This window comes from Conger conger, chromosome 2, assembly GCF_963514075.1.
Source record: "Conger conger chromosome 2, fConCon1.1, whole genome shotgun sequence".
Taxonomy (NCBI): domain Eukaryota; kingdom Metazoa; phylum Chordata; class Actinopteri; order Anguilliformes; family Congridae; genus Conger; species Conger conger.
This window is the reverse complement of record NC_083761.1, coordinates 1,268,786-1,293,785: the sequence shown is the minus strand read 5'-3', so window position 1 is coordinate 1,293,785 and position 25,000 is coordinate 1,268,786. Positions and strand designations below refer to the sequence as shown.

Here is a 25,000-nt window from a genome sequence, read left to right as displayed (position 1 = left end):
TCTTATTACAATTATTTAAGACTAAAAAATGTTTTTGCAGTGTAGGGGTGTGTCAGAGGGAGGGAAGAGTGGAGGGGGCGTGGCCTTCTGCTGGAGTGACAGGTGTTCCCCCCAGCTTGTGCAGACTCACACACACCACACACACACCACACACACACACGCATACACACACACACATACTCACACACGCATACACACACACACATACTCACACACACGCATACACACACACACACACACACAGGCACACATACACACACACACCTCACACACACTCATACACACACATACACACACACACCTCACACACACACGCATACACACACACACACGCATACACACACACACAGGCACACATACACACACACACCTCACACACACTCACACACACACAGACAGATGCCACAGAAACACCCCCTCTTCTCCAAACTGCTGTTTACTGCCCCCCCGGACTGTTCTCACTTTAAACACTCGCTGGAGGGGGTGGAGCGGGAACAGGTGAAGAGGACACCCACAGCACTGACAGACGGAATGCTGGGGAACACTCCGGAACTCTCCGCGACAGCGTGGAATCTGACCATGTGACTGACAGGGTCTGGACGCTGATTTTCAGGACATGCTGAATCAACCAACAGATGCTCGCTGTTTGAAATATGCTCATAACATCCTCATTACTGCGTTGCGTTTTATTTTCCTTATCTTACACGTTACGATCAAAGCATCACACCTGGTCCAGCCAACACCGTCCACTTCCTCTATCATCACCATCAGTTAAAAAATAAGTATATTATTTATTGTAAAAAATAGAATTTAGTAATGATAAAAATTGTAATACAGAATACATGGGATGTTATGACTACACTTGAAAGGGCTTGTATCGGTAGGTTGATATAAACAGCAGTGTGTGAATCTGAAGATCAGCAAACTGCCTCATGCTAGGAAATATCATCACTAACTGTTGGAAACAATGATTTGAAACAGGCGTATTGATTCATACCCACAGTGAATAGTCTCCTGGAAAATCAGAAAGCTTGAGATTCTGACACTGAATGAATGTGTGTGTGTGCATGCGACTATGCGTGTGTGCATGTGTGTATGTGCGTGTGTATGTATGAGTGTGTGCATGTGTGTGTGTGCACGTGCGTGTGTGTATGTATGAGTGTGCATGTGTGTGTGTGCACGTGCGTGTGTGTATATGTATGTGCGTGTGTGTGTGTGTATGTATGAGCGTGTGTATGTGTGTGCACGTGCGTGTGTGTGTATGTATGAGTGTGTGTGTGTGTGTGTATATGTATGAGTATGTGCGTGTATGTGTGTGCACGTGCGTTTGTGTATGTGTATGTATAAGTGTGTGCGTGTGTGCCAGAGGTAAAACACACACTGATCTTTATTGTAATATCCTCTAGATCTATTTGTATGAATCACTTCATTATCACCTTGCTGTGTGAGAATCTCTCAGAAACTACAGCCTTTCCCCCAAACAAGCAAAACTTTGTGCAATTCAATTAACAGCTTCAAAGTATTGTCAGTTATCATGGGGGGGGGCTGCCTTTGGTACAGTCAGACTCGTGTATGGGGGGGGGCTGCCTTTGGTACAGTCAGACTTGTGTACGGGGGGGTGGAAATGTCTTAAGCTCCTCAGTAATGGGGGAGTTCCTCAGTGAGGTTTGAGTCACGTCTCCTTTTGTTCCCATGATGAGACCAGAATACACCAACTCCTCAAACCCCAATAAACGCACACACACACACACTCTCACACTCACACACACACAGACACACACTCACACACAGTGTGCCAGCCTGCAGCCCTGTTCAGGAGGCCTCTCCGTGCTCTGTGCTCCACTTCAGAGACGTGCAGTGAGAGGCTGACAGAACCTGGTCCTGTTTCAGTGTCTGACTCGCCCTCACGCTCCCTCACCTTCATACTCCAGTTCACTGCCTCTCCCCAGGCTCATCCCCAGGCTCATCCCCAGGCTCATGCCCAGGCTCATCGGGCCACTGGGGGTGACCTGCAGCGCCCAGAGGAAACCTTTTCCACCTCCTTTATGTAAAAGCAATTATTTCATTTCAGTAAATTGGCGCATACTGTTTTCAGACTCAAACAAACCCCAACCCGAAACAAGAATAGCAGGACTAATTAAAAAGGTAACATCATAGTAAGGCCTGACTTGATATTCTAAAATGTTGTTTTAGGCTTTTGAGAGGGCAGAAGATCAGTTCGCTTCACTGGGGGAGAGCAAACCACTCCGTGCACCCAAAGAGCTGTGTGTGTGTGTGTGTGTGTGTGTGTGTGTCTGCACTCTCAGCTCGCAAAGATGGTTTTGTTGTTTGTGGGATACTAAGCGGTTCACACGGACGACGGCGCCGGTTGGTTCCGGAGTCTGATGGGATATTGGCTGTCCGTTGCCGTGGCGCTCTCTCGCTTGGAATCCGCGCTCGCGCTCTCCCCCTGGCCCCCGGACACGCACGCGCCTGGCACGGCGCTCCTGCGGACTTCTGCGGCGCAGATCAGGAGCACGAGCTGGTGTACGGAGGGGCTACAGCATGTCGCGCCCGCTCGCCTTCGGCGCGGCCAAATGTTTCTGCAGCTGCCGCTTTGTGTCCGCGCTCCTGGTGTAAACAAAGGGCACGGTACAAATTAACAAGCTGAATTCTGAGCGGCGCAGAACTGCACAGTCCGACCTGAGCAAGCTGTCTTCCTCAAGCAGATGTTAAAGTTACGAATGTAACATGCGAGCGCATTAGCGGATAATTGTTTTGTTTGGCACTTACTAAATAACTCCTCTTTACGACGTGTGTTTTTGTCCATGTTCTCTGTAATCTTGCGTGTTGTGTGAGTGCGCAGAGTTCCCATGCATTTAGCCGGGAATTAAATCTTGCCGCCCACGTGTACAGCACATTGAAAACATTCCCAGGTATTCATTGACATTGCTCTGCAAGCGAAGATAAGATCAGTGCACGTGGGAATGGATTGGGTCACGTGTGCGTGGAATGCGCGTTCCTCTGGAAACGAACTGCTCGAGTTTGAATTGACACAAACGATGGCCTTGCAGTTGGAAACCCAGTGTAGCTTCATCTTTTGACGTGTTTAAAATAGACACGCCAGGCTTCTAGCCAGACGATTGAAACCCGTAGAAGTGGAGTGGGAGATCTAACGTCAAAACGAACTACCAGCAGATAGAATACCCTTGACATTTCAGTACTTTCTAAAATACTCTCGTCTTTTAGAATCTACCAGGCAGGATCAGTTGATTCCAAAACAATTATTTGAATGATATAATTATAACCAGGTCTGATTCTGAGTCCAGGGTTTGCTCAGTCTGGCAGGGTAACATTTTTCACAAATCCATCGGTATGTTGTTCTTCTCTCCACGCCCGTTTCATGCGACTGGAGCGTATGAGACGTTCGGCCTGAGAGTCACCAGTCCAGACTGGAAGCTCGCAGAATTTCACACTGTTGTGGGAATTAGCTGGAACAATGGGGTCCAAGGTATCAAATGAGCCTCAGGCCGCCATGCTGCTGTCAGATATGCAGCAGATATGGACGGATCACTTCAAGGGTTGTTTCTCCTGAATAATGTCTCCATTGGGTTCAGTGGGACATGGCATGGCGGCCTGAGGCTCATTTCATACCTTGGACCCTTGATGACTTAAAGGCATTCAGCCAAGAAATGTGTTCCATACTGTATCAGCATGATATACAGCTGCATCTAGTCCCACCCCCCAATTCCCATAGAGATCCATTCAAATGCAGAGTTTTAATGTTGCTTTTAAGACATTCAGACTCTGATGATGTTAATAGGTCACAGACTTCAGGAAGTCAAGGCATGCAAAGGATATGCAACCAAGTATAAATATTCTTTGAATTTGTCCAATTATTTTTGAGCACCTAAAATTGGGGGGACTGTATAAAAAATATGTATTAAAAAACATATCCAATATCCTGCGGTAGACAGCTAAAATAAAAATAACTTTGTCAATGTTCAAATATGTAGGGACCTGACTGCACGTCCATTGCCTAACAACCAGTCCTGTGAATTGTAACTTATCTGACGCGTTCGGTTGTTTGTTGTATGACCTTGGAATGCACGGTTCTGTACGTCGCGTTGGATAAAAGCGTCTGCTAAATATAATGTCGTGTTATTTCCTGTCACTCTCGCTCTCGTCTGGTGCGCCATCTGTCAGCGCGCGGCCCGCATTTCAGCGCTACCGTGGCGGCGTCTGCGGCTGAAGAACTAAGAAAAAGTCAGTCCCGACACCTGCGCGAGGATGCGGAGAGTGAGCGGCTCACAGTCTGGTTTTACGCGGTAAGCTCGGGCGCTCCGTCGCGGGAGAAGTAGCAGGCCGTCACCACCTGTCTTTCGCCGGATGTGTCAGCGGTCGGTTGGTTTGTGGCCAGAACCTGTCTGATGATGTAATGATGTGATGACGTTGTTGGGTGTAATGAAATCAGCTGCGTGCCAAGGTAATGCGTGCGCATCCACGAGCACACGGGGCGAGCTGAATCATTTTTCTTTAAAGGTACCAACATTGCGGATGTGAATATTTTATTCAGATTGAGTTGTCCGGCGTATGAGTCTAAACCCTTTGCACAGCACATCTTTTTTTTTTTTCTTCTTTTTTTTTTGTAGCCCATAGTAATATTAAAGATGTAGGATCTTCAGGAATAACCTAGCTGTACACTGGGCGATAGGCCCACAACAAGCTTCTGAAGCCAAGGGTTTTTCGTTGTCTTGTCTGCATTATATTGAAGTTAGCCAAACTCGAGTAAACTAATAGCCGGCATGTTAACAATACCACTACTATTGTTACAGCAGTAACAGCATGAAGCCGGTCTGTGTCGACGCTGGCTTTGTGTTTTAGCTTTAGACAAGATAAAGTGTTCGCATTCCCCCTGTTCCAGCGTTCTTGTGCCACAAAAGCGGTGTCTTCAGTCACCCAGAGTTTCAAGATCCTTTTATTAAGCTTTTAATGCGCGGCACGGACGCGCACCCGTGTATTTAACTAAAGTGCGCACTGCGCATTGACTTCAGGTTAATCAGAGGTCACGCGTAAAAAAGGTCTTTTGTGCGCGTCCAAAATCAGATAAGACCGAAGGGGACGTAGATCTCGCTCCTGAAACCGCAGAAACGACGGCCTCCTCTATCCCTCCACCTTACCACGTCACCTTTTCACTTTGAAAAGAAACTCAGTTTCACAAATGTGTCTGATCCGTAATGTGCAGTTAATGTTTTTTATATTCCGTGTTCCATGTGCTGTTGTCCTAATCAGCTTTAATTTAGACTTTTGTTATTTATTTACTTTTGATGTTTGAACAATATGGGAGCACAACGCAGTGCTATGAAATGTGTTATCATAAATAATCTGTTGTGAAGGCGTGTGATTTTGTTATATCTCATAGGGCCGCACAAAGGCGTGGGGAACACTGTCCTAGGCCCAGGACATGGGTGTAATATTTTACACTCCCAATATATTTTGTCCCGGCCTGAGAATTAATATTGTAATATTATAATTCATTTTCCAATGGAAAATAAAAGATTTTGCATGTATACTGATGAATTGTACACTACAAGAGCTTCTATAAATATCTTGTGTATAATACTAAAACCTTGATCTACAGTTTCAAACTAGATTTCCACTGCAATTCTGCCACAAAAACATTTCACAGACAAGCAAATGTAATTTCCAAGTTGTCATAATTTATTACAGTAAGCACACAATTTAAAAATGTCACTGAGGGCACACCAGAAAGGTACAAAACTAAAAGCCGTATAAATGACTCCCCTTGACAAAATAAAAGCACTATGATTGTCAAAGCTAAAATGAGATTCTGAATCCAAACAACCGAAGAACAACCCAAAACCGCCTCGTCCAGATTAACATTAAACGCAAAATCCTTAAAAAAATAGCTTCTTCTTCAGACACTGATTGTCCTTTTTTAACAGATTTTATTAATCATTAATATCCCCCCCCCATTACATCTCCTACATCTACAATTCATATATACGCTATATATAATAGTTTGATTTTTTTTTTTACACTGGAAATTCAGAGTTTTCAAGTAACCGAAATACCTGGAGATGCTTGACAGGTCATATTTTCACAGCTTTTCCCCCTACTTATAATAATTAATAATAATAATTATAATAACAACAAATGAAAATAAATTCCAGCAATAAGTTCACAATTGTAGTTTTTCCAAAAACAGCATTCTGAAAAAAGAAAAAAAAAACTAACACGGTTTACAGTAGTTTAAGGCGGTCAAACATGTTAAGAGAACGTGAAACAGGAAAAAATAAAACAGAAAATATATATATATTTTTAAAAACCCTACATTGTTCAGTGATATTCTCATACATACATACATCCTCTCCTGAGAGTGCAAAAGGAGAAAACCGCGACAGTGCAAATCGCCATCCTCAAACGCAGCGCGGATCGGTGCGGCTACAGGACGCGCTGCGGGCTAAATCTGCCCCCCCTCCTCCTCCCCGTGCTCCCCCGGGCAAGAACATCTCTGCCTGGAGTCAGTTCAGCTGAGGTACAATCTCCTTAGCAACGCAGGTCACCCAAACTGAACGACAGGCGTTAGAGAGGACCAGCACCCAGCACCCAGCGTTCAGCTGTTAGCGCGTCTGTCTGCAGGAGGCGGCACGTTCCCGATATTACGCACACGTCACTAGTTACTACACTCTTCATTCCAAATTCATAAGCAACAATAAAATTAAAATAACCTGAATTCATGTGTACGTGTGCGATTTAAATTCTGCTGAATTCCTTTATTTATGCATGACACAGTATATATTAATTGAGCTTTAAACACAAGTCAAAAGATTTTGGTCACACTTTCAAATAAGGTTCATGAATCGGCATTAACGAATGTAGTTGTTAACCTGAATTAATGATGGACAAATACATTAATTAAGCATTAATTTAACTTTCCATTGGTTAATGCATTTGTTAACAATGAACTGACGTATTTGATACAATCTATTTATACTCTAGAAAACCATAGGATGAACTTATAATTAGTTAACCATTAAGAACTAGCTACATTAACTGACTTTTTCATTCCAATATGAATTGGCAATTACTAATATAGTTGTTAACATGAATGAATGATGTACAAATACATTAACAGAGCTGTACAAATTAACTTCTCAGTAGTAGTTAGTTAACAACCACGTTAGCTCATGCCAATTCATGGAACCTTATTGTAAAGTGTTACCGAGATTTTTTTTCGGTCGAGGAAATATATTTTTTCACCAGCAGCAGTGAGACGCCGATGCGCGTGAACTAGAATCGCGTCTTCTTCAGGGCGCCTCGCGAACAGATCGCCTCGCCTCAGAGAGACGCACAGGAAGTGCCAAATCCGTGTAAATAAACACGCAAACACGATCGCCAGGACGGAGTGATTTTGTGTTTATGTTGCAGAGAAAACATCCCAAACGGCAGAACGCCGTGAGAGTAACGGCCGTTTTCTCACCGTCACCTCTGACCTCCTGACTGAACCCTTCACAATCCCACGGAACATTTCCAGGTAGAGCTCTTAGAGACAATTCTAAGAGAGATATAATTATTACACCGAGTTCATTAAAATGCTTTTCATGGCAATAAATACAAAAAAATAGATATTTAAACTGTCAATTCATACATGTTCTGTAAATGTAATAATATATGTATAGCGTATAACAGACTGAATAGGATTTCTACAGTCTGTTAAGGCTTTCAGCAATTTCAGTTAAAATTCATATTATTCTTCACATTTACTGCAGCAGCAGGTGTTCTGTATTTTTAGACCTGGGGATATCAGGGCACGGAAGTTAGATCATTTATTGTCACTGGGATTATATAATTAATAATAATAATATTAATCATGAGACAATTTCTTTATAATATATGGTACTATCATTAATCTTTACATAATTGTTTTTATTATTGGTAAATTTGTATTTGAAATGATCCTGAAAAGGATGCTGGATATAATTGGTGTGTCATTTTTCTTCTTACTTTAATTCTTGTTCTCTCTGATTGGGAGTGCAGTCTTGTAGTGTCTGATCCTTCTGCACTTCATATAAAACCACATAAACCACGTCTACATAAACCACGTCTACATAAACCGCAACACGAACTCTGATCCTGCTCCACCACAGTAGTGCGCTACACACACACACACACACACACACACACACACACACTTACATACACACACGCACACACACATACACACACACACACACATACACACACACACACACACTTACATACACACACATACACTTACAAACACACACATACTCACACACTTACATACACACACATACACTTACAAACACACACATACTCACACACACATACACACACATACACTTACAAACACACACATACTCACACACTTACATACACACACATACACTTACAAACACACACATACTCAGACACAAATACACTTACACACACATGCATACATTTCTCACTCACACACCCACTCTCACACTCATTCATTTGCCAACTCACTTGTACACACACTCAGCGCATATGTTCACGTATTCACCGTACCTGTTTAGTGTACTAGAATAATCTCTTCAGTGTCTTAACTGCATTTCTTCTGAGACTTTCCAAATGAAACGGGTGAGTTTTCAGTTCCCTCAGAGAACCGACCAATCCTCTGAGCTCACCAGTCAAACATGAAAGACCCAAATATCTGAACAAAGTAAAACGCTAAGGATGAAAAACATAAAGATATATTTTCAATTAAGTCCTCCCCCCCCGTGCCCGCCCACAGAAAATAACTCAGTAGTAACATTTAGACTAAAGTGCAGTTTCAGCAAGGTTCCCCCCCCTCCTTCCCCCCCCACCCTGTTCCCCCCACCCTCACCTCTCTGCTCAAACTCAACCGTCTTTATAACTTAAGAGTCTGTGTTCTTATTTACGCGTATATTTACGTGTTCTTCACACGTATATTCACGTGTATATTTACGCGTTCTTCACGCGAGTATTTCCGAGTGTTTGTTCCTCATTTCCACAGGTCCTGGGAGTCCTCCAGGGCCCAGTCCCTGACGGCGGGCAGGCCCAGGGCGGCCTCGCTCTTGACGGACACGGACAGCGAGTTGACCAGCTCGCAGTGGAACTTGCGGATGTGTCGGTAGAGGTCGCCGGACTGCGTGAAGCGGCGCTCGCACCACTTGCAGGCGTGCGGCTTCTCGCGCGTGTGCACCACGGCGTGGCGGCTCAGGTTGTGTGAGTACTGGAAGCTCTTCCCGCAGGTGGTGCAGGTGTAGGGCTTCTCGCCGGAGTGAGTCCTCTCGTGGCGCTTCAGCGTGTACATGCAGGAGAAGGTCTTGCCGCAGATGGAGCAGGTGGGCACGTTGACGTCGCTGGGCGGCTTGGGGCGCACGCCCTCCTGCTCGCGGAAGTGCGAGCTGAGGTGGATCTGCAGCACGTGCGGGCTGGGGAACACCTTGCTGCAGAGGGGGCACATGAAGACCTGCCCCTGGGGGGCGCCGGAGAGCATGGTGGAGACGTAGGGCAGCAGGGCGGACTCCAGGGCGGGCGTGTCGGCCGGGGCGCGGTCACTCTCCGGGCTCAGCATGTCCTCGTCCTCGCTGGCCTTCTCCAGGTCCAGGCCCAGGTGGCCGTGGTTCTGCCCCCCGATCCCCTCGTCGTCCGACCCCGTGTCTCTCTCCACCTTCACCTGCGCCAGGCTGGCCCCGCCCCCGCCCCCGCACAGGTACGTGGCCTCCCCGGCCCCGCCCACCGCCCCGGACTTGACGGACAGGTCCAGGACGCAGTCGGCCGACGCCCTCCTCCTCCGCGAGACCGACCCGGACGCCGAGCTGCAGGGGCTCCTGCCAATCTCCGCCTTGATCCCCGCCCCCAGCCCCGCCCCCTCCCACCCCGGCCCCGCCCCGTTCCCCAGCGGCGACTCCCCCCGCCGGCCGTCCTCGTCCTCGTCCTCGTCGCTCGGCAGCAGTTCCCCGGCGACCGGGTGCCCGGCGCTGCCCTCCGACGGGCTGCCGGGCGCGGAGTCGTCCAGCGGCTCGCGCTTCACCCCCGCCTCGCGCTGCAGGCGCTTCTTGCACACCTTGACGATGTCGTACATGTGCAGGAAGCTGGCGGCCGCCAGCACGTCCTCCACGGGCAGGGCGCGCACCTGCAGCCGGCCCTCGTACATGAACTCCAGCAGCAGGGCGAAGGCGGGCGGCGTCACGATGTCGCTGTTGAGCTGCACCACCTCGCGCGCGTCCGCCGCCCGGTCCTTGTAGAACAGGTGGAAGTACATGCTGCAGGACGCCAGGACGGCCCGGTGTGCCCGGAACTGCACCTCCCCCACGCGCACCGTGGAGTCGCACAGGAAGCCCTGCTGCCTCTGCTCCCTCAGACACTGGAGCAAATGTCTGCTGTGGTCCGGAAACTCCATGCTGTCCACATAACCTGCGAGACACGGAGACACGCCGTTAGCGCGACGTTAGCACGACTGCACACAGCCCCACGCTGTCCACATAACCTGGGAGACACGGAGACACGCCGTTAGCACGACGTTAGCACGACTGCACACAGCCCCACGCTGTCCACATAACCTGCGAGACACGGAGACACGCCGTTAGCACGACGTTAGCACGACTGCACACAGCCCCACGCTGTCCACATAACCTGCGAGACACGGAGACACGCCGTTAGCACGATGTTAGCGCGACTGCACACAGCCCCACACTGTCCACGTAACATGTAAAACACACAGTAACGGGGTTAGCATGGCGCTAGAATCCCCATTCATAACTCAAAGCTGTCTACATAACCAGCAACACACAGGCATAGCCTAGCGGCCTAGTGGGCTGTAATTCAAGCCCCAGTGTAGCCACTCTAAGGGCAGCTGTTGGGCCCTTGAGCAAGGCTCTTAACCCCACACTGCTCCAGGGGGGATTGGCCCCTGCTTAGTCTAATCAACTGTTAGTCACTTAGGATAAGCGTCAGCTAAATAACAATAATATAATGCAACCAGCAACACGCAGGCATGGTGTCACCGACCTCACTGAAATACAGCTCGCCACCATTTCCTTCCCTTCAAAGGGACAGAGCGCAGTATTTCAGATTTTTAAGATAAATCTCAGAGGGTTATCTTTGATGCCCTGCAGTAGAGAGCCGTGTCTGTAGTCTCCCTTCTGCTCCCTGGTGTGCTGCTGTGCTAGTTTATACCCCTTGTGGGCAGCTGCCTTGTAACAGAATTAAACACAAAAATCAATATGCTTACAGCACATATACCACACACCTATGGATGTAACATAACATACACCCGGGTCAAATATGTAATTGTTTCGGATTCAAATACTATTCTGTGTTCGATTGACCTTGCCTGGTGCAATTGGGCCAAGCAAATAATTCAAAAAATTATTTTAATCCAAAACAATTACGTATTTTACCCAGGTCTCCATACAACACATAAATACATATTCAACGTGGGTGAGAGGGTGAGAGGGTGAGAGGGTAAGAACACACACAGTGTGTGAGAGGGTGAGAGAGTGAGAGGGTGAGAGAGTGAGAACACACACACAGTGTGTGAGAGGGTGAGAGAGTGAGAACACACACACACAGTGTGCTGGAAAGTGTGTAAGCTCACTGACTGTGAATAAAGGGTGACAGACGGTCGGTGTTGGGCGGGTGTGTGTTGGGCGGGTGTGTGTTGGGCGGGTGTGTGTTGGGCGGGTGTGTGTTGGGCGGGTGTGTGTTGGTGTGTGTTGGGCGGGTGTGTGTTGGGCGGGTGTGTGTTGGGCGGGTGTGTGTTGGTGTGTGTTGGGCGGGTGTGTGTTGGTGTGTGTTGGGTCGGTGTGTGTTGGGTCGGTGTGACTGTGTGCAGGTACCAGTCCTCTCCCTCACACGAGTCCGCTCACTCACTCAATCTGAACCACCACACATTTCCCTAAGGCCTGAACAAGCAGCTCCAGTTTTTAGGGATTCATTTGACTCAACAGCCGACATTGCAAAGTCCACCAACTTACTTTACACACTGAGACGCCTGATTCTACTTATCAAGGTCTTGGTTGAAGACCACAGTTGGTGAATGAGTTAAATCAGGTGTTCTGTAGTTCTGGGTTAACCTTCCCTGAGCTCTATTTCTCTTTATTTTAATTTAATTGTCCCAATTATATGATAAGTACAATATATATTTTCCAAATATTTAAACTTTTTGTCACTTGCAGTTTTTGTCATCCAAGACACTTGTAATATGTCAAAAAATGTCAAACACTTTTTTTTCTCCTGGGTCTCAGGGGATTAGAGCAGAAACCTGCACCCAATGACCCCACCCCAGCTCTGTGTGGGGAACACAGGAACCTGCACCCATCCCAGCTCTGTGTGGGGAACACAGGAACCTGCCCCCACCCCAGCTCTGTGTGGGGAACACAGGAACCTGCACCCACCCCAGCTCTGTGTGGGGAACACGGGACAGCCATGCTGTAAGACCCTCCTGCAATGACAGCTTCCTCAAACACAGCACGCTAACGCTAACACCACCCGCTATCACTGTCCGCTAACACCACCCGCTAACACTGTCCGCTAACACCACCCGCTAACACTGTCCGCTAACACCACCCGCTAAAACTGTCCGCTAACACCACCCGCTAACACTGTCCGCTAACACCACCCGCTAACACTGTCCGCTAACACCACCCGCTAACACTGTCCGCTAACACCACCACTAACCCTGCTCTTCCACACAGCCCTGTGGCTCTGTGTGTTTTTAAAATAACCCGCTTTAGCCGCGCCGCGACTCACTTAGGTAACAGGCTTTCAGCTGCCCCCCCCCCCGCCCGACACCTCCCCCCATCCCCCACCCTCCCACACACGCAACAGGGTCTATTTTCACTGTTTTTTTAATTCAATTACATTTTTTGATTTTACGTTTCACAGAAGACTGTCACAAAGATTTTCACTGATTCATCAGATGAATCAATTTAGTTTTCAGACGCTAACTGTCTGAAACAAATCCAGACACACATCAAGAGCGTTTTTACAGATCTTTTCACTGATTGGTCAGGAAAATGCAGACCCACAAGCAGAGCTTCCACACCGAGCAGCAGACAGGAGAGAAGGAGCAGCAGTGAAGCCCCTGGAGACTCAGCGCTCAGAGCAGATCAGGAGTTATTGATATTGATATTGATACTGATATTGATTAATAAGGGATAAAATCACATGTTACAGTCAGATGGGCACAGAATACAGAAACTGAAAATTGGGGTTTCAAAAAAAACAAAAAGCCGGCAACAGTTGGATGCACTAAAACCACTGTCACTCCTGCAAGGCCCTCATATGAATGATCACTTTTACAAGAACATGACAAAGTCCACTCTGTCACTCCATAAGCTGAGACCCTCCGGAAATGTGAATGTTGTGAACACACCTGTTCCCACGGAGACGGTAACCGGGCGATCTGTGTCCCAGCTCAAACGACACGAGTCTGCTCTGTGACCCTCGTGCAACACCCCCTCAACCTGCTCAACCCCCCACTCAACCTGCCCCCACCCCCTCAACCTGCCCCTACCCCCACGCCCACTTACCCCCCCCCCCCCCCCCCTCTTTCAAGGACCGCGTCTTCCCCAAAGAAGACGACACACAACAGATTTACACACAATCACGCTAAGTGGCCTGCAGTCTCCCCGGCGATCTAATCCCTAAGATGACCTACAAATACAGACTGGTGTGGAGCAGAGAGAAGGTAACGGAGGAGGAGAGAGAGAGAGAGAGGAGGAGGAGGAGAGGAGGAGGAGGAGAAAGAGAGAGAGAGAGGAGGAGAGAAAATTAGCGGCCGCGTCGGAGACGGGGGACAGGGGGCCGGGGGGCGGGGGGGGGGGGCTCACACACATCTGATCCAGCTGACTGCAAGCGTATGGCAGCTGCAGCTCAGATAAAGAGATTAGGGGGGGCGGGGGAGGGGGGGTGCGATTACAGCTGTCTGGCCATTTCAGCCAGCTCAAACCTGCGCCTCCCAAATTAGCCCCTGCCAACAACACAACGCTGCGCTACTTTCAAATAACTTCAAATACATCTCAGCTTAAATGTAAAAATGGGCTTCCGAGGAAACGCTCCGATCAAAACTGGAAGCATTTTCTATGTTGGAGTGAAACCCCAGAGTCCGTATGTGGTCTGGGAGAGAAGTCTTTACTGAGAGAACGGTCTCAGACAAGTGGCAAAAGTTACACACATTTTTTTATTTTCTTCTTTCTTTTTTTTAAGTAAAAAAAATCTGCAAATGTTTACCAGTACACATTACGACACACACACACACACACAACCGGGAGAAATCTTAAAAACTCATAATTTCACAAAGCTTCAAAACAGAGGAATACCCTTCAGGAAAGATTCTAAATTTAAAACTTCTCAATAATTGTTTTGTCCCTGATTATCGGTGTATAAATGTCCAGAAACGTACAGTAAGCCACAGCTGCCTGTAGACCCAGACGAACGCTGAGCACTGAATTCTGACAAAGTGCATCTGCCCTCCTGATCTGGCGGACAAAAAGGAAACAAACAAACAAACAAACAATAACTAAATAAAAGAAAAGTAAACGCTGAAAGCTGTGATGTCTGGAGTGGAGATGTCTCACAGACAGCGTGTGTGTGTGCGGAGTGGAGATGTCTCACAGACAGAGTGTGTGTGTGTGTGCGGAGTGTACATGTCTCACAGACAGAGTGTGTGTGTGTGCGGAGTGGAGATGTCTCACAGAGTGTGTGTGTGTGTGCGGAGTGGAGATGTCTCACAGACAGAGCGTGTGTGTGTGTGGAGTGGAGATGTCTCACAGACAGAGCGTGTGTGTGTGCGGAGTGTACATGTCTCACAGACAGCGTGTGTGTGCGGTGGAAGAGACCCCGGCACTCTACCTGCCCAACGGCGTAAAGTCCACCTTCAGCAGCCCCGAAACCAGCTGAAGTCCCCTCGCCCAAGTCGCGGAGAGAGAGGGAGGGAGAGAGAGAGAGGGAGGGAGGGAGAGAGAGAGAGAGGGAGTGAAAGAGAGGGAGAAACGATCCGACTGGCAGCCGCGGACGCAGTGTGGAGGAGACGCTGGAGGGACTGGAAACGCCGACCCCCTCACACACACACACACACACACACACACACACACACGCTGGCTCCCGGGCTGTGTGTGAGAATAAAAGGCTGTGTGTTGGGGGGGTGTGAGGGTGGGGGTGGGGGTGGGGGTGGGGTGGCAGGCTGTCAGCTGCTGTGACATCATGCTCAGATGGAAATGCTATCTCCAGCTGTGTTCTTTTTACCACCATATGCTGCTCCTCTCCTCTCAGCCACCAGCCTCTCCTCACACACACAACTCTGTCTCTTTCTCTCCTCTTTAGAATGGGGGGGGGGGGGGGGGGTACAGCCAGGGAGGTGCTTGTCTAAAGCTGGCCAAGATCCCCCCCCCCCCCCCCCAAACCCCCAAACCCCCAAACCCCCAACTCCAACCCCTTCTTTTAACATTTAATTCCCACGTAAAAAGCAACTTTGGATAATCGGTCCACGAGGAAGAAAACATAGCGTACAGCACCTTTCTAAACCACTTTTTTTGTTTTGTTTTGTTTTTGTTTGACAGTTGGAGATTTTTGTTTGTATTTATGATGATTTTGTCGCTGGGGTGTCTCTCCTTGCCTTGGAGTCGTAAACAATGGCAAGCGCCGCGCATTTGCAACTGACAGATCCACGCGCAGCCGATATTGTTTTCGACTTCATTCCGGTTCAGTGCGCTGCCCAAACCCGTCATTCAATCCGCGAACCCCTCCGCACAACTTGTAGTGTGTGGGGGGCGGGAATGGGGATGGGGGGTATAATGGAGAACAATTAGAACAATCATATTGAGCTCATGAGAAGGATTCAACACAAAAGCCGAAATAAAATTCCTCGATGGAACAACTAAAGCTTATTACGACCCGTAGCCTATTATCCACGTGCGACTCGAGCGCTTTTACTTCAGAGTATGACCCTTTCCCCCCTCGACTCATTTTATTGTCATAAGACCAAATATAGACGCTCTTAAAACTACAGGAACAGCCAAAGAGCGCGTTTAACCACGAGATGCTGTTCCCAGGGAATTAAAACCGAGCCAGCTAACCGTCCAAACCGCCAGCTCGTGTACAGTTCAATTCATTAAATGAAATGGCAAGGCGCGCGACGTTCCAACGCCTTTATGTCGCGGGACAGCCGGCCGTTAAACATGTAAATATGACCTGTGATTTCACATCTTTTTTTGTACTTGACTTCGCCGTCATTTCTCGTCCACTTCCGCTCTCCTTTTCAGTGATAAGAACATTATTGTAGTGATAAGGTGCTTAAAAAATACTTTTTAAGGTTTAAGCTCCGGCGCGAAAACAATCTACCAAAAATATGAAAACTAGTCAGCGTCTTTCAATGAATGGAACACATTAATAAACAAATAACAAGGGAACTTCCTCAATTGTACATCAGCCAGAGTGCATACGCTTTCCTCGTATTAAACGGCAACAAGCAAACTTGTATCTTGTGGAGGTAAGATAACTTTGAGAACACAATGAGTTGCTGCCTAATTTGAGCAGTTTGCTACAGAATACGTACCGATAGCTACAAAAACAAACCGGCTAAAGATTAAAAATATGCCCATAAACACTATCGCGTGATCATTCAATGTCACTCGCTTTTGAGATAACTACTTTAATACACTGGAAATGTCTGTAGCAGACTGCGCTTTGAACCTTCACGGGAAGTAAACTAGTCTACTTGTTTTCTAAATAACGCGTTGTTGAAATAAATAAGTAAACAAATAAATAAATAAATGTACTTCCCTAAACATCAAAGCATTGTAGCCTTAATTTCGCCTTCCACCTTGCTCTACATTGTAGGCGTACAGTAGGCTATAACACACACACACAAACCAAGAGAGAGAGAAATGAAAAAAGAAAGACTTCACAAATAATACAGCTACAATCCCCCCACCCGGAGAAAACATTAAAAAGTAAACAAGCAAGCTACAGTAAGAATATTGTTGCCTCTTTAGGGGCCTTGCTGTTTCGCCTTGACACATTCACATGACCGTAAAGCACCAACTACTCATCGCAACTATTTTATATAATAAAGGAAAACTCGGTGGTAGGCTAAAGCACGACTTTTTTTTCTCCGTCTTAAAACCTACCTTCCCCCTAACCCCCACCGTCTCTGCTCTGTTGTAGAAAAGGACGTCCGTGTAAAAAAATGTAGTCTAATGTACTTACACACTAGGTCCCGTTTCTTCCGTTCAGCTCCGTCAAAATCCTATTAGGTGGCGAAAAAAAGAAGTAGGTTGACTTTCAACAGCACTCCGTAACAACCTGCGGTTGCAGGAAGACGGTGCAAACAGGCGAGTAGGCGAGCTTGCAGTAGCCAGATGTTCCCCGATCTGTTGCTGCTGAACTTCCACTGAGCGAAAGGGAAGCGTCTGAGTGGCACCGAGGAAGCCAATCGAGGCGTCGGTAAGAAAAGCCCAAGCAAATTGAAAACGGCCGCTATGGGAAGGAGGCGGAGGGACCACAGTTCTCTCCGCGTAGGTTGACACCAGGCAACAGTGAGAAGGCAGAAAAAAGACAAGTGAGCTTGTTCCTCGAACAGACTGGCGCAGCGCAGACACTGGGCGCAGAGCACGGAAACCAGCGAGGCAGCGCAGTGTTACATGGGAAGTGTAGTCTTGCGCGGACAAGGGCGAAGGAGAGCAGGTGCACTGACTAACTTTTCTTGGCGTTCCCTTATTCAGAAACTCGCGGGGAGCGCAGAAAGGAGCAGGGGAACTGGATGTGTGAGAATGCCATTTGAAACCGCCCGGTTAAGTAAACGATGAGATGCGGGTATGTTGATGATGGTTATAGAAATTAACCATTTGTCTATTACTTGAAAGTATTATTTTGCTGAATGAACACGAAGTCTGTTGGATTTTTTCTACTATTTCTATTTACTATATCTAGTCCTATTAATTAATCGAGTCTACTGTCCATTTGTTCTTTTAATTACCACCTGTGTTATCTGTTCGCCGATCGCATGCAAATTTAATGGGTTAGTTATTGCATGGCAACACCGGGAGTGCAGTGGTGGAGAGGCTGGTCTCGCGCAAACGATGTTGAAATCCAACGGAAAAACATGGAATCTGACAACTTTATTATACTACTAGAATTTCTGTATTTATATATTTTTGCATGTTGTGTTTGTGGTTAGGGGGTATATCCTTCCACACCCCGTTACTCTGAAGCATTATGAAACACCGAAAGACACTTCATAATACATTTATTAATCCATTGTAATATACAATAATAATTATGAATCAATTATGAATCAATGAACATATAGCCTACATTACGCCATCATATAAAAAGCCTATTCCCTATTGATTGCTTTCTATTAGTGTTTCATTGTAGTATATTGACATGGTGAAGAACATCTTGGGACATTCCGACAGACTCGTTTCAAATAAATATCATCTTGACTTCACTAACATCTTGCCTTTGTCTCCCAAAGAAATAAAATAATAATAAAATAAATCCACAAAGTATGGCATTTTATTTTTTTTGCTTTTTTTGATACATTGATATTCTTTGTTTCCACTGACCATAAATAAATATATAAAATATTAATATAGTAGGGTAATCTTAAAAAAGCTCCATCGCCTTCATCAGGATTTATTGGTCAAACAGTCCAATACTGAATACATGTGTTTTAGTTGCTTATTTATTATATAAAAATAAAACAGGATATAAAATGTTTTTAGTTTTTAGATGATTACATTATCATGTAATTCTGCCTGTAGTGTCTGAAGTCGTCTTTGCCTGATTTTTGCCAGGGAAGGTGCCCTGGACTGGCTCTTCAGAGAGCACTCTTATATAAGACATAAATACAGAAATGATATATAAGACTTTACAAAACCCTATAATTATAAATATATAAGTCTTTACAAAACTCTATAATTATAAATATATAAGACTTTACAAAACTCTGGGTTTGTCCATATACTACAGTCGGGATGCATGATCTACACCTTTTGGAGCAGTGCTTGCCTGTGTTTTCACTGTAACTCATTGCAGTTTTATTGAATATCAATGCCACTTGGCAAAATTCCTTCAAATTCTGTGCTTTGCAATATAGTTACGGTTATATATAACAATTATTATGTAACATCTTTTCAATTCTGGGGTACCTTTACGGAGAGAAGTTTGGAAATGTCTGTTGAGGAATTCAGAGGTGTCCAGTGTGACTGAATGAGTGATTGTTTTAATAATGATTCTGTAAATGAGATTTGTGCGCAGAGATTGTTTGTGTGACAGCCGTAGCTGGGCTGAGAAGCGCGTATTTCAGCAGGTTGTTTAAAATGGGGGCATTACTCCTGCTCTGTGTGGCTGTGCCTTCCCCACACCCGAGGCTCCAGGAACCCCGTTGGACATAATCTTCCCGCCACCTCTCACCGCTAATGATGTTCTCTGTGCATGTGCCAGTTTGGCTGTTCTTTTAATTGAAAAGTAACTCATTTTCACACGAGGCACGCCCTGCGACACCTCGCCTGGGGAACCTCTACGGCAGGCCCTCGTACCGGAGCTCCGCGGGTTTTTACACTTATTAAACGCAGGTGATGTTTTATGAGTAATTCCGCGTGCGTGGATCTTTTTGTTATCATTCTAATTCTTATCTCATGTCACACCTGGAGTACTGCTTTGGATGTGTGAATGTTTGTTTTGCTTATTTTGTGTCTGCTTAGCTCCCTTTGCTGGAGACAGAACTTAATGATTTATTATTATGATTTTCATTTTAACATTTCTGCCTTCCTCTGATCCCATCTTCCACTAAATCCTCAAACTTAAGACTTAAAAATGAAGAAAACCAAGGCTGAGAATTCAGCTGTTTCATAATGATACAGAAATGGAGTATTACTGCAGTCACACCTGGGTTAAATACAAACGTAATTTACCTGCTTGTCCGGTGAATTGGAACCTATAAAACAGTAAGCAGTGTTTGGATAGTTAACTTTGGTCACTTTTGCTCTGTTTGTTTGTTTGTTTGTTTGTTCAAAAAAAATAAATAATAATAATAATAATTGGCCCTCGTCCTTATCTTTGTTGTGCAGGTAGCAGTTGAAATTGTACTCTAGGGTCTTTCAGCGAACTTATCCCTGGTTATGGGTATGCACTTTGTTGTACGTCGCTCTGGATAAGAGCGTCTGCCAAATGCCAATAATGTAATGTAATGTAATGTAATGAGTGTGTGTGTCTGTGAGAGAGTGTGTGTGTGAGTGTGTGTGTGTGTGTGTAATGTGTGTGTGTGAGTGTGTGTGTGTGAGTGTGTGTGTGTGTGTAATGTGTGTGTGTGAGTGTGTGTGTGTGTAATGGTGCTGTGTGTGTGAGTGTGTGTGTGTGTGTGTGTGTGTGTGTGTGTGTGTGTGTGTGTGTGTGTGTGTGTGTAATGGTGCTGTGTGTGTGAGTGTGTGTGTGTGAGTGTGTGTGTGTAATGTAAAACGCCGTGATCATCTTGGTCACTCAATTGCACCAGACAAGAGCAGCAGTGCACAGACAGGTGTTTGAATCCTAAACCATGACCTGTGTGACCCGGGTCTGCGGTGTGACGGCCGTTGGGGCCGTTTGCTGACAGACTCTGGGACGTCTACGGGGAGGAGGAGTGACCTGAAGTTCCACATTTCTGAGCTCCTCCTGCGACCTCAGTCCAGCGCGTCATGTGAGAAATGAGAAAACAATTCATTAATGAATATCGCAGCTCACAAATACATATAGGAATAAATACGTCTGAATGTGGAGCAGAAGGAAGCCATCGCTGGGGAGATACTGTGGATCGATAGGACACAGACCACAGTCCTCCAGCAGCCAGTGATGTGGAAAAGCTCATCCCAGTGAATATGGTGTAAACTGACAGAGTACATTGTACACTGTGAGAGTACCTTTCACCAGTGTGGACTCCCTGTAAGACGTGAATTAATGCTGAAGATTTACTATGAAGATTCTTTAAGACACATTTGGGTATGTTTTCAGTGTCAGTTTCTGAGATAAATCAGTGTAAAGGCAGCATTCTTACTTTTGTTTGTTTTTTATATTTACCGTATCTGGTGGAGGAATGCTGGTTTGTAGCGCAACTGTGACACACAGATCATTACACATAAATGTTTGACCTCTTTATGAATGCCAGTGCTGTGATGATGAAATCTGCCTGAAAATGAAAGTTCAGAAATCCAGGTGTGAAGATCTCTCTCTGTACAATAGACCCGCAGGTTTCTTTTTTCTTCTTAAACCCCAGAATCTCTGATCATGAACTTTTACCTTTTTCTCCTGGGCTTGGTTTTGGCAGTATTTTTTAGTTTAAATCTTACATGTTAACCCCTAAAGAGGGTGTTTTTTTTTTCATTCCAATCACTATGGTAACAGGATATACTGTTTGAAGGCGTTTAAGCTCAGGGTTCTATCTGTGTAATCTATTTTAAGATGCCTTTGCTTTAACAACAACAGTTCCTTATTTTTTGTGGGTGGTAAAACAAGTGGGGGGGGGGCATCACCTTCTCTGCATTTTGTAAATCCACGTGCTGCAACAAATAATAATAATAAATAAGTTCACGATAACTGTCCAGCAGGCTAAATGCATAATAGTTTCTCGCTGTAAAAATGTGCTAACCCTGAAAATGTTGATAGAATGTTCATTGTTTACATAGAATTTATCTGGTGTCCGTTTCGGCATTGTATATTTCTACAAAAGTACTTATACATAGAAATTCTATTATCTACGTTTTGCATAGGCTCTCTTGAGCACGGTGAGCCCCAGTGCAGCATTTGTAACGTAGTTGCAGAGAAAATGCGTTTCCCCAATCTGTGTGTAAGAAAATTCAGCATAACTTCAGCCCATCAGAGAACCGACGACAGACATGTTACTATTGATGTGACTATTATATACTATACAGTACTATTGAAGTAAAATGCATTTTAGCCCATGACTTTACATTTCCAATGTCCTATAATTTTGTCAGCTGGCATAAAACCACAGTGTTTTTTTTTGCCTGTGTAACAAAACTAGCATTTTTAATACGCACGCGAAGTCTGTTGCGCTTCAGCAAAAACAATGCCAAAAAAAAAGTACATTTTACAACAAAAAAATATTCCTTTGGAGGAATTCCAATGAATCTCTCGTCTGAGTGAATGTTACTGAGGAAGACATTGAAAAAACTGGTGACACAATAGAGGGATTTTTCAGCGACGTGACCCCATTTTATATCAATGAGCATCTAAATACATTCTCAAAATATTGTATTATTATTCTGTATGCTTATAAATAAGGTGCCAGCTTGTTTTTGAATAATAAATTGCATGTGAAATTATGCAATGTGTTTGACTTGTTGATGGGGGTTGGGTATTTGAAGAAAACTTCAATCAATGGACCTCAGTGAATATATTAGCATACATAATGAAGACACTACTTAAGGAAAAAATGGTTACATTCCGAGAAAGGACAGACTGATGTTGAAATTAATTTAGTACCATATACTCAGTCTGTTCAGTATAGAATTTTAGAATGATATTTTCTGTTATTTTAAGTTATCGTTTAGAAGCCTGTAGGGATATATACACCCAGTGAGCACTTTATTAACGGAATGAGAGAGGTCAGAGGTCAGAGGTCTTCCCGCAGAACTGCTGCTCACTGGATGTTTTTTGTTTGTTACAACATTCTCTATAAAATTTGTAGACTGTTGAGCGTGAAAATCCCAGGAGCAGCAGTTTCTGAGATACCACCCTGTCTGGCACCAAAAATCATTCCACGGAAAAAGTAACTTAGATAACACTACACCTCACAACACTGCACAACCCCTGAGCATTGTGAACGACACATGTTAATGCCATTTCAAAGAAGAACGCTGTCGAAAAATAAATTAGATAATTCGCAGAACATTTACGAAAAGTTGTTCATGGGTTTTCATTTCAAATTTTAATTTCCAAAGTCTGCTGACGGTTAAACGCAAATATATAGGAGTACTTGCGTAGTGAAACAGCCAGTTCCCACATTCTGCAGAGGCGTGTTGGAAGAAAAGGAAAATATTTTGTCCAGCGGTGTTTCCGCAGGTTCAGGCCAGGTTATGTAACGCGCAGAGATGCGGGGTCGGGGACGCGCACCTCCGGCTGCCTGTGGTTATACCGCCGCATGCCATACCCGATCTGTCCTGTAGAGGTCACTGTGTCTCAAAGACACCAGAAATCTGATATGAATTAAATCCTTCTTTTTTTTTTCAAACTAACCTGATTGAGAGTTTGCCTGGCTTCTTTGTAAAAACTGGAACATTGTGAATCAAAATGTACAATGAAGTGATCACCACTCATAACACTCAATCAGCATCAGGTCACTTACATTCTTGGGATTGTTGTATTTCATTTATATATTGTGACAGTTTAACAGTTTTTTGTGATCTTTTACTTGTACTGTTTGTACTTGTTAGTGCATGTCATGCGACATTTCCTTTGATGGGACAAATAAAGTTTGACGCTGACAATCTCTGGTCCTCTTGGTCGGCTCAGCTGCACCAGGCAAGATCAAGCGAGCACAGAAAAAGATTTGAATCCAAAATAAAAACGTATTTCACCAGCTCTGGCGAGGAACTGCTTGACACCAGTAGTCCCAGCGCGGCTGTAGAGCTGGGGTGTGTTTGTGTCTGTGACTCACTGGAGACCATGCGCTGGGAGACCATGCGCTGGGAGGCCATGCGCTGGGAGGCGCTGGGAGGCGCTGGTCTCTGTATGGACATGAGAGCGTCAGGTCCTGCTGAACACGGTCTCATCGCTGCTCTACCGCCCTGCTCCCGCTGCCTCTCAGATCTGCCCCGGTTACAAACGCGGTCCCTCTCTGCGGTTTATTTTTACTGTTCTAACGGGGCCAAAAGGAGACAGGGCTGCCCTGTGTTTTTAGGTTGGGGGTGGATTTGGGACATGATTAACGACACCCCAAAAACAATATTGCAGCTCCTAAATAATTCACATCGCTTAGGGGTCTGTTCTGTGTGTGTGCACCGTGCCAAGGGGGGGGGGGGGGGGAGAGACAGCTGCTAGAGGAAGACTCTAGAGACACAGCATCTGTCTCTGTGAGGGGGGGGACTCACTCTCTCTCTCTCTCCCTCCCTCTCTCTCTTGCTCTCTCTCTCTGGGGTACGGTCTCTGTGGGGTGGGGGGTGGGGGGAATAGACTCTGGGGTATGGTCTCTGTGGGGTGGGGGGTGGGGGAATAGACTCTGGGGTACAGTCTCTGTGGGGTGGGGGGAATAGACTCTGGGGTACAGTCTCTGTGGGGTGGGGGGAATAGACTCTGGGGTACAGTCTCTTTGGGGTGGGGGGAATAGACTCTGGGGTACAGTCTCTGTGGGGTGGGGGGTGGGGGGAATAGACTCTGGGGTACGGTCTCTGTGGGGTGGGGGGAATAGACTCTGGGGTACAGTCTCTGTGGGGTGGGGGGAATAGACTCTGGGGTACAGTCTCTGTGGGGTGGGGGGAATAGACTCTGGGGTACAGTCTCTTTGGGGTGGGGGGAATAGACTCTGGGGTACAGTCTCTGTGGGGTGGGGGGAATAGACTCTGGGGTACAGTCTCTGTGGGGTGGGGGGTGGGGGGAATAGACTCTGGGGTACGGTCTCTGTGGGGTGGGGGGAATAGACTCTGGGGTACAGTCTCTGTGGGGTGGGGGGAATAGACTCTGGGGTATGGTCTCTGGGGGGTGGGGGGGATAGACTCTGGGGTACAGTCTCTGTGGGGTGGGGGGAATAGACTCTGGGGTACAGTCTCTGTGGGGTGGGGGGAATAGACTCTGGGGTACAGTCTCTGTGGGGTGGGGGGAATAGACTCTGGGGTATGGTCTCTGTGGGGTGGGGGGAATAGACTCTGGGGTACAGTCTCTGTGGGGTGGGGGGAATAGACTCTGGGGTATGGTCTCTGGGGGGTGGGGGGGATAGACTCTGGGGTACAGTCTCTGTGGGGTGGGGGGAATAGACTCTGGGGTACAG

At 46.2% G+C, this 25,000-nt stretch overlaps 2 protein-coding genes across 3 annotated transcripts in view; one reads left to right on the top strand and one right to left on the bottom strand.

The window, feature by feature from the left end:
* LOC133121737 (adenylosuccinate synthetase isozyme 2) overlaps window positions 1-25,000 on the top strand; it is a 296,275-nt gene that overhangs the window by 37,450 nt on the left and 233,825 nt on the right. The gene's annotated exons all lie outside the window — the stretch shown is intronic.
* Window positions 8,904-10,429, bottom strand: LOC133113760 (zinc finger and BTB domain-containing protein 18-like). The gene has a single exon (XM_061222980.1). The coding sequence runs from the start codon at window positions 10,415-10,417 to the stop codon at window positions 9,014-9,016; it is 1,404 nt and encodes a 467-aa protein (XP_061078964.1). The 5' UTR covers window positions 10,418-10,429; the 3' UTR covers window positions 8,904-9,013.